At 40.0% G+C, this 13,140-nt stretch overlaps 1 protein-coding gene across 11 annotated transcripts in view; it reads left to right on the top strand.

Moving 5' to 3' along the window:
- The first annotated feature begins 7,441 nt into the window (after positions 1–7,441).
- obsl1a (obscurin like cytoskeletal adaptor 1a) overlaps positions 7,442–13,140 on the top strand; it is a 126,673-nt gene continuing 120,974 nt past the window's right edge. For 4 of the 11 annotated variants that reach the window (XR_008300985.1, XR_008300983.1, XR_008300982.1 and 1 more), the window contains exons 1-2: positions 7,475–7,650; positions 8,719–9,927. Coding sequence is in view for 7 of the 11 variants with exons in the window: in XM_053229474.1 (XP_053085449.1) it covers positions 8,805–9,927 (1,123 nt within the window). In the remaining 4 variants the exon portion in view is untranslated. Of the gene's footprint in view, positions 7,651–8,718; positions 9,928–13,140 lie in introns of all 11 variants that reach the window. The other 7 variants (XR_008300980.1, XM_053229459.1, XM_053229471.1 and 4 more) reach the window with 5 other exon arrangements.

Genomic DNA, 13,140 nt, shown 5'->3' with positions numbered 1-13,140 from the left:
CATGCCTGCCAAAGTCACTCAGTGACTCGGGTCGCCATTGACTATAACCATAATGGTCATTTAATCTGCATTTCTTTTTTGGCCTCCCTGCATGGCATGTGCAAAAAGCATATTGCAAACAGCAAACAAAATATCACTTGTGAGGCAAAGAGACTTCAGCTTTTCCAGAGAGAGAGAGAAATGAGTGTACTCTTCAATGTCCATACAAATAGTAATGTAGGTCTTTTTTCCTGTCATGTCAAGAAAGCTAATTTAAATGAGAGAGAGAAAGAGAGAGAGAAAGCGAGTGAGAGTCAGAGAGTGTGTATGTGTGTGCGTGTGTGTGTGTGTGAGAGAGAGAGAGAGAGAGAGAGAGAGAGTGAGAGTGTGTGTGAGGGTGGTTCAACGTCTGATCAAGCCCATTATATACCTGAGCAGAATGCATTGATCTATCATCCAAGTCTGCTGTGTTAAAAATGTACAGTCATCAACATTTGTGACTCCAAGGTCTGTCAACTTTGTGATAACAGTTTCCAGTTGATCTTCTTCCAGTGAAGGCAGTGTGCTTCTGATCTTCTCTCTTACACCCTCACTCTCTACTTCAGAAACACCATGATCTGGATCAAGACTTGCTCTTTTCTGTCTAAAAACAAGAAGCACAGTCTTTTGTTGTTTCACTACAATCCATGCAATCAGCCCAAGAATCAACTCTCCATACTCTGTGCATACTCTGTTGTTTCACTGATATTACTTTGATCAATATGTGTAACATCACACTGCTTGTGATATCTTGATAAATGAGATGTAAATGAAGATATGACTTTGAAAGTCTTCGCACATCCATTATAAGGACATGTCACTTCAAGATCCTCTTGCAAATGACTCTAAGGTGAGCTACAGAACATTTTATGATTCCACGCTCTGTGCCACAAAAGACGAAAGAACACTTCAACGGTACAGATATGTTACAATTAAAAGATTGCTTCCTTCCCTCATGGAGAATTCTGGACTAGTGCACATTAAAAGCATTGTAAGAAGAACATCTTCTACCACAGTCTGAAAACCCACAAGGGAAAATTGCCCGGCTACTGTTTCTGTGGGTCCTGCAATGCTTTACATAGTCAGAAACTGAGGGACTAGACTAAACTCACAGATACCGCAATGAAATATCAGAGTGAGAGCAAGCAAGCACAAAACAGAAAACGAGAAATGATATCTGATATGTAAAGGTAAGCAAGACTGGATGGCTTCTGTGTGTGTGTGGCATCCAAAGGTTGGTATTGGTATGGCTCATCTGAAAATGACAGTACAGTAATTTTAGTCTAACAAAATACTAACAATGTCTAACAATGGGACATATGTTCCGATCTACTGACTTTTTTTTTTTTATACAAAAACTAATACTAGCCTAACTAATGTACAGTAAAAAGTAAAAAGTTCTCAAGCTTATTGAAGACATGTAAACAGTCAGTAATAAAATAAGAACAAATAATCTAATTACAAGCAATAGGACAAATAATTACACTAGAAAAAAGATATAAATGAAATAAATAGTGCTTTAAGTTTTTCACGTAGGTTCAACATAAGAAAGAAATACTACAGAAATTAAATAATCAAATGTAAAAAAAAAAAAACACTGCATAGTCTTCACTATATGAATTAAATATACATTGATCCTTATTAAAGCTACTAGAGATATTCAGTCAAGAGCAGTGAGTGATTTTCTCTTTTTCTTTTGTTATATGAGTATCTTTAATGACACAGGCAGCAGCAGGTATATTAAGCTGCTGTCGCTTTAAGACCTAATGCACAGATCCAATATATAGACAGGTCCGATTTCTTTCCCAACTGTTTACGTTCACTTAGGGCATAACCGACTGCGTTTACGTGAATACTTGCCAAGACGGGCATTTTGACATAACTTTGTGTGTATTTGACCGCTTAAGCGCTATAAACCGCGAAAAAACGCTGTGACAGGCGGCTTTTTGTACGCGCGCTTCGGGTGTTTGCAGACAGTAAATCGTCTGTAGACAGCGCGTAAGTAGGGAATTGAGTTGTCTTTCACGTCTTGCTTGAAAGGTTTAAAATCGCTTGAAAGTTTAAACTGGCAAGGCTTAAAACTGTTTCATGCGCCAAGCTCTCGTCCAGATTAAAAATACTGACAGTAAAACTGTAAATTCACAGATACTCACCCACTGCCTCAAAGATTGGGGGAGGGGGCATAACCAAGTAACATACCAAAAGTTACAAAAATTCTCTCAAAGAAAGCTGCTCAGTTTGTAAACTTATAAAAAAAATCATAAGATCTTTAATCTCCCAAACCAAGTGCTGGTTAATAGTTTAACGATAATTGCGTTGTGAACACCAGCTTACTACGTTAGCGATATCCAACGAAAATTCACAATCATATTTTACATGACCAACCCAGACAATATATCATTTCAATCTACTAATAATAGCAATAAAACTGTCACTTTGTTAAATTACAGTGTTAAAACCGCTGAAACAGTTGGATAAAATTTTGTTCTGCCACCAAAAGTTGTGGGAGCAGAGATCATGGTCCCATAATGCAATTCTAAAATGTAAATAACCGGAAAAACACCTGTGAATCACGTGCTATGGACAATTTCTGATAAAATATACAGTCATACAACTGTTAATACTGTATACCTTACAGTATATGCACCACCCTATCTCATTTCGACATGGGAAGGGAGAGCTATGTGCAATTGCTGTTCATCAGTTATAGGTCAGACTTCAACACCATAGTCCCCATCAGGCTGTGCGGTAAGTCCAGGGAGCTGGGCCTGTGCTCCTCACACTGCCATTGGGTACTGGACCCTCATTCTCAACACTGGAGCTCCCCAAGGCTGTTTTTATGCCCTCTCCTGTACTCTATAAACACACAAAACTGGGTAGCCACACACAGATCCAACACCATTGTGAAGTTTGTGGACAACACTGTGGTGGCAGCGCTGGTCACCAAGAATGATGAAAAGGCCTACATGGACGAAGTGGAGTGATGCTAGGCCAACAACCTATATGTAAACATCACCAAGACAAAAGAACTGGTTATGGACTTCATCCATCTCCAAGAGCTGAGGAAGTTCCACATCTCCTCAGCTATCCAGTCATTTTTATACCGCCACAAAAGAGAGCATCCTCACTGGGGACATTACTACCTGGTATGGTAACTGCAGTACCGAGGATCGCAAAGCCCTGTAGAGGGTTGTGAGGTCTGCTGAACGAATCACCAGGTCAGCATTGCCCAGCCAAGAGCTTCCCCCAAGCTACTGAACACATGATCATCAGCACGCCAGTTCCTCTGCACATGACAATCTTGCACACACTCACCATATGATATATGTCATATATGTCACATTTGGCACACCTGGCACATTCGCACACTTTAGTGTATATACTGTACATATGTACATACATGCACAGATATATACATACATACTTTTCATATGTATGCTCTTCATTCATTTTTGTATGCTCTTGCGTGAGTTTTCTTGTTCTCCCCCTTACACTGTACCCATCGATAAATTATCTGTATAGTCTGTGTAGTCTATTTATTGTTTTGCTAAGTAGAGTCTTCGGAGTTGCCATTTTCCTGCATCTTTGTCTCTGCTATGAATGCGCATATGACAAACAAACCTTTGAATCCTGAATATGGAAAACAGCTATACCAAAACAGTTCTCATCTGCTCTTGCCCAGTGATGTCAAAAGTTATGGAGCTGCATTTAAATGTGATAAACATATTTAGCGTTCAGGGCCAGAGTTGGGGGTACTGTTTCAGTACGGTTTCACTGGTACAATTTCACTGTGCCACCCTAAAAGCTCACCTCAAGACTTTTTAAAGACCGTTTTTCCATTATCAAGTACATTGATTAAACCATGTGTCAAATTCAAGGACTGTGGGCCAAATATGACCTGCTGCTTCATTTCATTCGGCCCACGTGAACTTAAAAGTTGAAATGGCCTTCAGTATCTCCTACATTTTCATGCAATCTAAAATTCTCACAGTAGTGTAGGGAATGCCACTGTACAACACGCAAGATATCAAACATATACATCATACAGTGCTGAAACACTGATTAAAATCAATGCCTATCTTCTTCATTTGATGCAAGTTACACTCACATCTAAAAACAAATCAGAAACAGGTCAGGTGTGGGCAGTGACTTAAACGGAAATTACTTTCCATAGAGTATTTCAGTTGGTTAGCAACAGTCATACACTCTGAGTAATTGTAGACCATCTAGTGGTTATATCTTCCTTGGTTATATAAATTATTTTTGAGTCCTGATGTATGTTTTAGATGTGTCCAAAAGTCCGAGTAAAGATCAGCCTTCCTCCTGAGTTGGTCTCAGTCTGATCATTTAATATTAAGATATTCCAGTTTGGCGATGAAGACAGGATAGATTCGAAGTGCATCCCACTTGATGATACGACAGTGGCAGCTAAAAACAAAACAAAAAACAAAATAGAATTTGTAGTGCTTGGAAAAGTGGCTAAGGAACTAAGCAACTAAGTGGCTAAGCAACTACATGACTGATAAGCTAGCTAGAATGGAGACATTTCAAATTAGAAGCATCTTTGAATATAAGGAAGATTGAATCCTACATGGAATGCCTGGAACAATGGATGATTGCCAGTAAATTGGCAGAGGAGAGGAAGGTGTGTTTCTTGCAGTGATTGGGGTTTCCATTAGCATACAGTCAGATGCCAAACCCCTTTTTAAGAAAGCTAACCCAGTGCCATATTCTTTGAGGGAAACTTTGAAAAGTTGAAAAGGAACTAGACAGGCTTGAATCCTTGAGCACCATTTCCAAAACTGAGAGTAGTGATTGTGCCAAAGGCAGAAAAAACCATCAAGAAACTTTCCCCAGCCTCCACATGAGTTGAAATTGAACAGCCAGAGTTGAAAAAACACTCCAGAGTACAAACAAGCAGCTACTCAGAAGCACTGCAGTTGTCTACTATGACACCCAGGAACCACTGAAGCTGGCTTACGATGGTGTGGGAGCAGTCTTCTCCCATGCCATGATAAATGGTGTGGAGAAGCCAGTTGCTTTTGTGTCCCATTCACTGACAGCAGTAGAGAGCAAATATTCTCAAACAGAGAAGGAAGATATAACTTTTTGTGTTTGGATTGAAAATTCACTCTCATCACTGAAAACAAGCCTCTCTAGGTCCCACATCCGCCATCCCCACATTGGCTGCACTGAGGATGCAGTGACGAGCACTTAAACTGATGGTCTACAATTGTGAGATTTAATTTTACAAGTCACAGGAGTATGCAAATGCAGATGGACTTTCCTGGTTACCTCAAGCCTGTCAGGACAACATGGCAGAGGAAAGTTGCATATTTCTGTGCTCACCTATGGAAGATTAGCTGGTGCAGGTTATAGACTCAGCTCAGACTACATGCAAGGCTCTGACACTCAACAAAGTGGGAGAAATCACCCTTAATGGATGGCCAGCCAGTATTATTGATGAAGCACTGAAACCATACTTTGCATGGAGAGCACAGCTATCCATAGAGCAAGGATGTGTTCTGTGGGGAATGAGGGCAATTGTAACCACAGCACACCCAGAAAAACTACTGAGAGAGTTGTACATATGACATCCAGGTATTTTTCTCATGAAGTCATTGGCCATGAGCCACATGTGGTGGCCCTGCCTGGACAGCAATATTGAAGCTACAGTGCAGAAATTCAGTGCTCGTCAGTCTGTGAGACAACTTGGGGAGGATTTACAACAGGCCACCGACACAGAAATGTTGCCATCAAGGCTCAAATTGAGGCTCAGCACAGCAGTATGTCCGTTCTGCCACTACCACCACTATGCACCAAAACACAAGCACCGCCAAGTGCTCCGAGCCCAATCCAAACTGAAATCCAGCCCAGAGAGACAGCCCAATACCACCTGTTAAACCAGCAATGGTATCAAAACCTCAACACCTTTCCCATTTTGCCATTACCCAAAGCAGGTAAACATACAACCTCAAAGACTGAACCTTTGAAATAGATAGGGCCAAAAAAGAAAAAGGGCAGAATAAACCCCTTTGACTTGGTACCCAAGGGCAGAGCAGTCTACCTCTTCCTTGGTAGTTATAAAAAGCATTCAAGAAGTTTGTTAGAACTCTTGTTAGAACACTTTCTGATAAAGTTCTTTAAATGATTTTTTAAAACCAAACTAATTAAGATCAGAATAAACATCTTAATACTGATAAAGTTCAAGAAGGATATTTATGGTTTTTCAGAAGTTGATAATTGAGACAGTAGGAATGGAGTGTATTTGGATTGGTTAACAACATATATACACTATGAGTAATTATGCTACTGCCATCTAGTGGTTATACTGGAAATTGTGTTATTAGTAGTACAAGAGTCCCGATGTATGTTTGGCTGTGTCAAAAAGTATTAGTAAAGATCAGCATTCCTTGTGAATCTGTTTCAGTCTGATTATTTAATATAAACATATTACACTTTCGGTGTGATGAGGACACGTGTAATAAAATCATGACTGTTTTTGTGATCATTTTTAAGGGACAATCGACCTTCTTGCCATATAATAGTGTTGCCATAAAATATCTCTAATGGTTCCACTGAAAATGATTAAAATAACATGCTTGTAATAGGGAAAAATGACACCTTCTCTTATAATCCTAATCTACTTTTACTGCAGTAAAAGTAAAGCAGCCTACTTTTTTCTAGAAATGTCCTATTCAGAGCTATGGTTATTTGTGTAACCTAGCATAAATGATAGAATATGTTAAATAAGTTGAAAAACTGATAGCCTTAGATTACGGGCCTTAGGGGTCTCATAAAAATGCTCATGTGGCCAGGGAGAATTTTACTTTGACACCCCTGGTTTAGAGGTATATAGACAAACAAACAAAGAAACAAATTAATAAATGCATCTACATGTCTACAGGATAGTACTAAGCTACAGCAACACTACTATTCTCATGAATGGCTGTGGCTGTGTAGAAATGAAAAGTAAAATAAATTTAAACAAAATATGTGGGCAGGAAGTCTGCAGTTCTTCATTATGATACAAATATTATGTTTTTAATATTCTAATCATGGCAATCATGATGAGAAAAAAAGATGCCTGGATATTTTCAGTTCACCCCAATCAAGACAGGCTATGTCCAGCCCTGTTAGTGCCTGAAACAAACACCACTTTCTCCTGACACATCTCATCATTATTAGTCCCCCAAGAAGAGGATGTGTCACATAGTCCAATACACAGAGCATGCATATGCACACATGTCAGTCATTCTGTACCACAGGACTCAAGTTGTCTGTGAGTCTAAGTTTAGCTTCTGTGGCATATTGAACAGATGCTTAGACCTTATCTTGCCCTGTTGACATGGTGGCTGGAGTGAGTATTTTTAGCAAGGTGAGGTAGCAGCTGTGAAAGCATTCATTGGCTGACAATGACACAGAAGGTCTCAGGACTGGGTGAGACAGACATTCAGTGGATCCAATACAGATGAGCCAAACACATCTCCACATATAAAGGAAGCTTGACAGTAACAGGAAAAGCTGGAGGGAATTGCACTACTTTGGAATTTATTAAAGGTCAGCTGCATTTCTAGCAGTGTTGTATGGTCACCAACAGCTTTTCTATCTTCATCAATCTGTACACCAAAGGTCAGCCTGGTTATATAGAAGCTTACACTGGGGATAATTATTCATTTTCCCCAGTTATGTTTTTTCACTATCTTTGTTTAGTTTACCTGAGATTTGTCTCTTTGTGTGACTAACTATTTAGACAATAATGTAGCTTAATTTTATGTAATTGAAATTTTCAGTGGAACTCCACTGAAAATGTTACCTTCATTATACATAATTTTCTAACCTGTATTTACAGTTTAATAATGGTTACTCTTAGTTGAAGAGAGCATGAAAGAAACCCCGACTTTCTTTGAGCAACCTTTCACAAGACATACAAGAAAAGATAACCTTTAAGGACAATTTTAACAAATGTCCATAATTAAAATTACATATTATAAAATCATACTATCATATGCTTTGTTAATTTGGTGTGTATTTGTACGAAATTGGCACATCATATGAAATATTCCAAAATCATATGAATGACACAATATCTGATTGAACATATGCAAAATGATTAAATGTACCCCTAAATAAGGTCTAATAATAATAATCTAGTCATTACTCTGTGTCTATGTCTTGACTACACCTCTGAGTAATGGTAATATTTAGAACAACCATGTCATTGCAAACAGAAATGGTATACCCGCACCTTTATTTGGATAGCCCATTTTAAATACTGTCTTCTAATATACAGCACCAGTTGTTACGTAGAAGAAACAGGGTAGGCATTTCCTGGCTTATAGTGAGTAATTCCTTTCTGCATAGATAACCTATTTAATATGAAATATTTTAATAATTATAGTGAATTTAATGAATTCATTAGGTATTAAAATCCTTTGTTCCCAAGTCCTCTGTTGATTAGGTGAATTTTTCCACTTAATCTCAGAGACTCCAGTGTTTCCAGTGTCTATCCACAATGTGTGCTTAATTGTTTTGTGCAACATCTGAATATGTTTATAGTAACCTCAAAAATAACAATCAAAAATGAAAAGAATGTTGGTTGAGTATTTTTATTGAGCATATATTATGTAGCTGAAACATCAGTTGAAACATTTGTAATAATGATGATGCAAATTTATGTTTTTTTTTTTTTTTTTACAGTTTGAAATTTAGTAAAGAAAGCCAGGAGTGCTTAATTTTAATAAAGACAATTTCATATTGCAAGCCTTCACTAAATAACAGCAGCCATGGATGTGTTTGGTGGTGCCCCCCGTGTTCTTGGATACCCACGTTCAGTTCTGGTGAAAAGTGGGTCAGATGCAGTCCTTAAATGTCAGATCAGTGGAGATCCAAAACCTGATGTGTTGTGGGAGAGACTGAATGAACCCATTATCCCTGAGGGTCGCTACTGCATTACCCAGGATGGCAACGTGTGCACCCTCTCCATCTATCAGGTCACTCTGGAAGATGCTGGACAGTACATCTGCAGAGCTAAGAACAGCATTGGGGATACTTATGCAGCTGCTACTCTTAAAGTAGAAGAGGAAACCCAAAATGTTCAGATGATGTATCCCCTGCAAGAACAACAGCAAATTATGGTTATTCCACCAAAACAAGAAATAAAAAATCTCAAGCAGCCTTTGTCGGACATGGAGGCAGATCTTTTTCAGGACAACAAACCCCGGTTCCTCATCAAACCTCTGTCCTTGAGAGTAGATCAAGGAGAAGATGCTGCCTTCTCATGCAAGCTTTGGGGTAATCCCTTATCTGAGGTTGTGTGGGAGAAAGATGGCAAGCAAGTCAATGAGATCTATGAGAGCTCACACTTTTGCATCAGCCAACAAAATGAAGGATGGTTCCAGCTGAAGATCTTCCAAACACGAGCCCCAGATGGAGGAGTCTACACCTGCAAAGCAGTCAATCAGTATGGTGAAGCTGTGACTGGAGCTGTATTGTTGGTTGAAAGTATGCCTGAGCAAGTCGGGAAGAACCGTCGAAATGGCTACACCAATGGCCACTCATCTCCAGACCAGAATGACATGCATTCAAAATGGAAATACTCATGTGAGAAGGACACATACTCAAGAGGAAAGCACCTGAATGTGGCTAAGGCCAAGAAGTTCATGATCACAGAAGGCAAACATGCCAAATTTCGTTGCTATGTAACAGGTAAACCCAAACCTGAGATCCTGTGGAAGAAAGATGGGGAATCAATTGTGCCTGGACGACGTCACCTAGTGTTTGAGGACAGGGAGGGGCACTATACTTTGAAAGTTCTTTACTGCAAGCAGCAAGACACTGGGCTGTACATCTGTACTGCATCAAACACACTGGGGAACACATTAAGTGCTGTACAACTCTCTGTAAAAGGTGGGGCGAAAACTCTTTTTGTTTTTAATCTTTTAAAATACTTCGGTCTCTATCCAATGCAGTTGTTTAATGAAACAATACCCAACTTTGTTTATCCTAAATTAACATAATGAGAAATATAGCATAAAACAATGTGATTTGTACCTCGAATGTGGAAAGAATTCAATTTAATTTAGGATTTAGTGCAAATGCAGTAGCTGTGCTATGTGTGCCTATGTAATTCATAGTTTTAATTCATCTAATTGGCAATGATTTTGATGTGATGGATAAGTAGTTTTCAACATCAGCTGCCACTGGTAATGATTTATTTGCACCTGCTGCACTTAAAATTTGCCTGAATTATGATAGTTAAAGGTTGAAGTTTAAATCAAGTTTAAATTAAATCTTAATTAATGTTGTGCACAGTGGGAGGTGAAAGGTCCCTGATGGTCTAGTAGCTAAGGATCCCGCACTCTCACTGCCATAGCCTGGGTTCAGTTCCTTGGCAGGGAACCAACCCAGCCACTGGGAGTGTACTCTCAGTGCTGGTCCCAAGCCTGGATAAAATAGGAGAGTTGTGTCAGGAAGGGCATTTGGTTTACCTGTGCCAAATCAAACATGCAGACCATTGATCTGCTGTGGTGACTCCTAACAGGAGCAGCTGAAACAACACTGGGTTTGAATGTCTTCCATAATTTAAAATTGGATTGCATCATGTTTGGTGTGAATGGGTGTTTCTGTCATCATAAACTGCTTTCATGTGCCACAAGTATTTAACTGTTGACACATTAATATAAGGTCCACCAATAAGCAATATATTAATACTTAACTAATTCTTTCTTAATGATAAATTAATATGTGCACTAATCTTCAGCACATCATAAAATAATGAGGCATATATATTAACAGACAACTGAACCATACTGTATATGAATATTCAATAGTCATAATAATGGTAATAGTTAAGTAATAACTTGTAATCTTGTTAACTCATTCTGTTAATTAACATTATGATTTATGTATTAATAAAGATGGCTGTCTGTTTGTATACAATGTAGGCTAACCAAAACTTTAGGTTATTTATGTAACTTCTGACAATTCGCAATGCAAAGCCAACACCACTAACAATTTGCTTTGAGATCGCATAATCTCAAAGGGGTGAGAGGGCTTGTCCACAATGCTGGAGGCCTTGCAAATACTGCGTGAGTAGAAAATATCCTGAACAGGGGGTAGAGGTGCACGAATGATGCGTTCAGCTGTCCGCACTATCCTTTGTAGGGTCTTTTGATCAGAGATGTTGCAATTTCCAAACCAGACAGTGATGCAGCTGGTCAGGACACTCTCAATGGTTTCCCTGTAGAACACTGTGAGGATGGGTGGAGGGATGTTCGCCTTCTTCAGGCAGATGCTGCTGGACTCTTTTGGTCAGGAAGCTGGTGTTGTTTGTCCATTTGAGGTTTTTCGTGATGTGAACACCAAGGAACTTGGGGCTCATCACTCTCTGGACTTTGGAGCCATTTATGCACGGGGGGAGATCAGCGCAGGACTTCCTGTAGTCAACATTTTTTTTGTTTTGTCAACACTCAGAGACAGATTGTTGTTTTTGCACCAGCCAGTGAGCCATTCCACCTCCTCTCTGTATGATGTCTCATCACTGTCACTGATGAGGCCAACTACTATGGTGTCATCAGAGAACTTTGCAATGTGGTTTGAACTGGATCTGGCAGTGCAGACTTGGGTTAACAGAGTGAACAGCACTGGGCTGAGTAAGCAGCCCTGGGGGGCACCAGTGTTCAGGATGATGGTGGTGGAGGTCTTGCTGCTGACCCTAATTGACTGGGGTCTCCCAGTGAGGAAGTCCAGGATCCAGTTACTGAGCAAGGTGCTGAAAACTAGCAGGTCCAGATTATCAATCAGCTGCTGGGGATGATGAAGTATGTATTCTTCTTGTCGAGGTGGGTTAGTACCAGGTGAAGAGTATGCATCCTCTGTGGAATGGTTGGGATGGTACGCAAGCTGCATGTGACTCATGACCAGCTGCTTGAAGCACTTCATGATGATTGGTGTGCATGCTATAGGGTGCTAGTCATTGAGACTTGATACTGTTGACTTCTTTGGCGCCGGTACAGTATGATGGTAGTAGCCTTAAAACACTGTGGGACGACTGCTTGGCTCATGGAGATGTTGAAGATATCTGTCAGGACATCAGCTAGCTGATCTGCACAGTCTTTGAGCACTTGTTCTGGTATGTTTTCTGGTCCTGCAGCTTTGCAAGGGTTGTCTCTGGAGAGCGTCTTCCTCACATGGGCTGAGAACAAGCAGAGCACCTGGTCATCCAAGGGAGGGGATTTCCTCATTGGTGCAGTGTTTAATGCTTCAAACCATGAGCACATCTGGGTGGAAGGCATCACTGTCAGTGTCAGTGACACATGGTGGAATCTTGTAGTCCATGATGACCTGGATACCTTGCCACATGCACATCTTTGATGTTGTTGTAGTGGCTGGAGATTTTCTTTGCATGATTGCACTTTGCCACCTGATGCAAAGGGACAAGTTCTTTCTCACCGTCCTTAGCACTGCCTCCTCTCCTGCTGTAAATTCGGTCCTGCAGAGTCAACATGTTAGAATAATTTTGGCAGAATGGTTTTCAGGTTTGCATGGTTGAAATCCCCAGCAACAATGAGAAAGCCATCATTGTGAGCAGATTGTAGTTCATTAATGGCCCCATACAGTTCAGGTAGTGCATCTTTAGCATTAGCCATGTGAGGAATGTACACAGCAGTGATGGTGAACTCCCTTGGCAGATAGTAAGGCTGACACTTGACTGTCATGAATTCCACCAGCAATGAACTGTATTTACAAATTAATACAGTGTTTGTGTGCCATTCTCTGTTGATGTAAACAAAAAAAAAGCCCCGTCCATGGGACATACCAGATGTTGTAGCATCCCCGTCCACTCAGAAGGTGGTTAGCCCATTTAGCTGAATGCTGCATCAGGGATGCTGTTGTTGAGCCAGGTTCTGTTGTGGCCATTAGTGCAGATCAAAGATCACTCTGTTGTCTGCAGACAAAAGCTGCCCCACTCTTCAGAAAGGCATTCTTATATACATTTACCTGAAAACTCTTCCACATCCTGTTTTTAACAAGACACATACTCTCATGCATGTCTATCCTGTTTTTAACAAGACACAAGGTTACCCCATATGCTTATCTTATTGTTTAAGGAAGCCTTAC

Source organism: Pangasianodon hypophthalmus, chromosome 2 (genome assembly GCF_027358585.1).
Source record: "Pangasianodon hypophthalmus isolate fPanHyp1 chromosome 2, fPanHyp1.pri, whole genome shotgun sequence".
Classification (NCBI taxonomy): domain Eukaryota; kingdom Metazoa; phylum Chordata; class Actinopteri; order Siluriformes; family Pangasiidae; genus Pangasianodon; species Pangasianodon hypophthalmus.
Note: the sequence above shows the minus strand (reverse complement) of the source record. Positions and strands in the feature narration are given on the sequence as shown.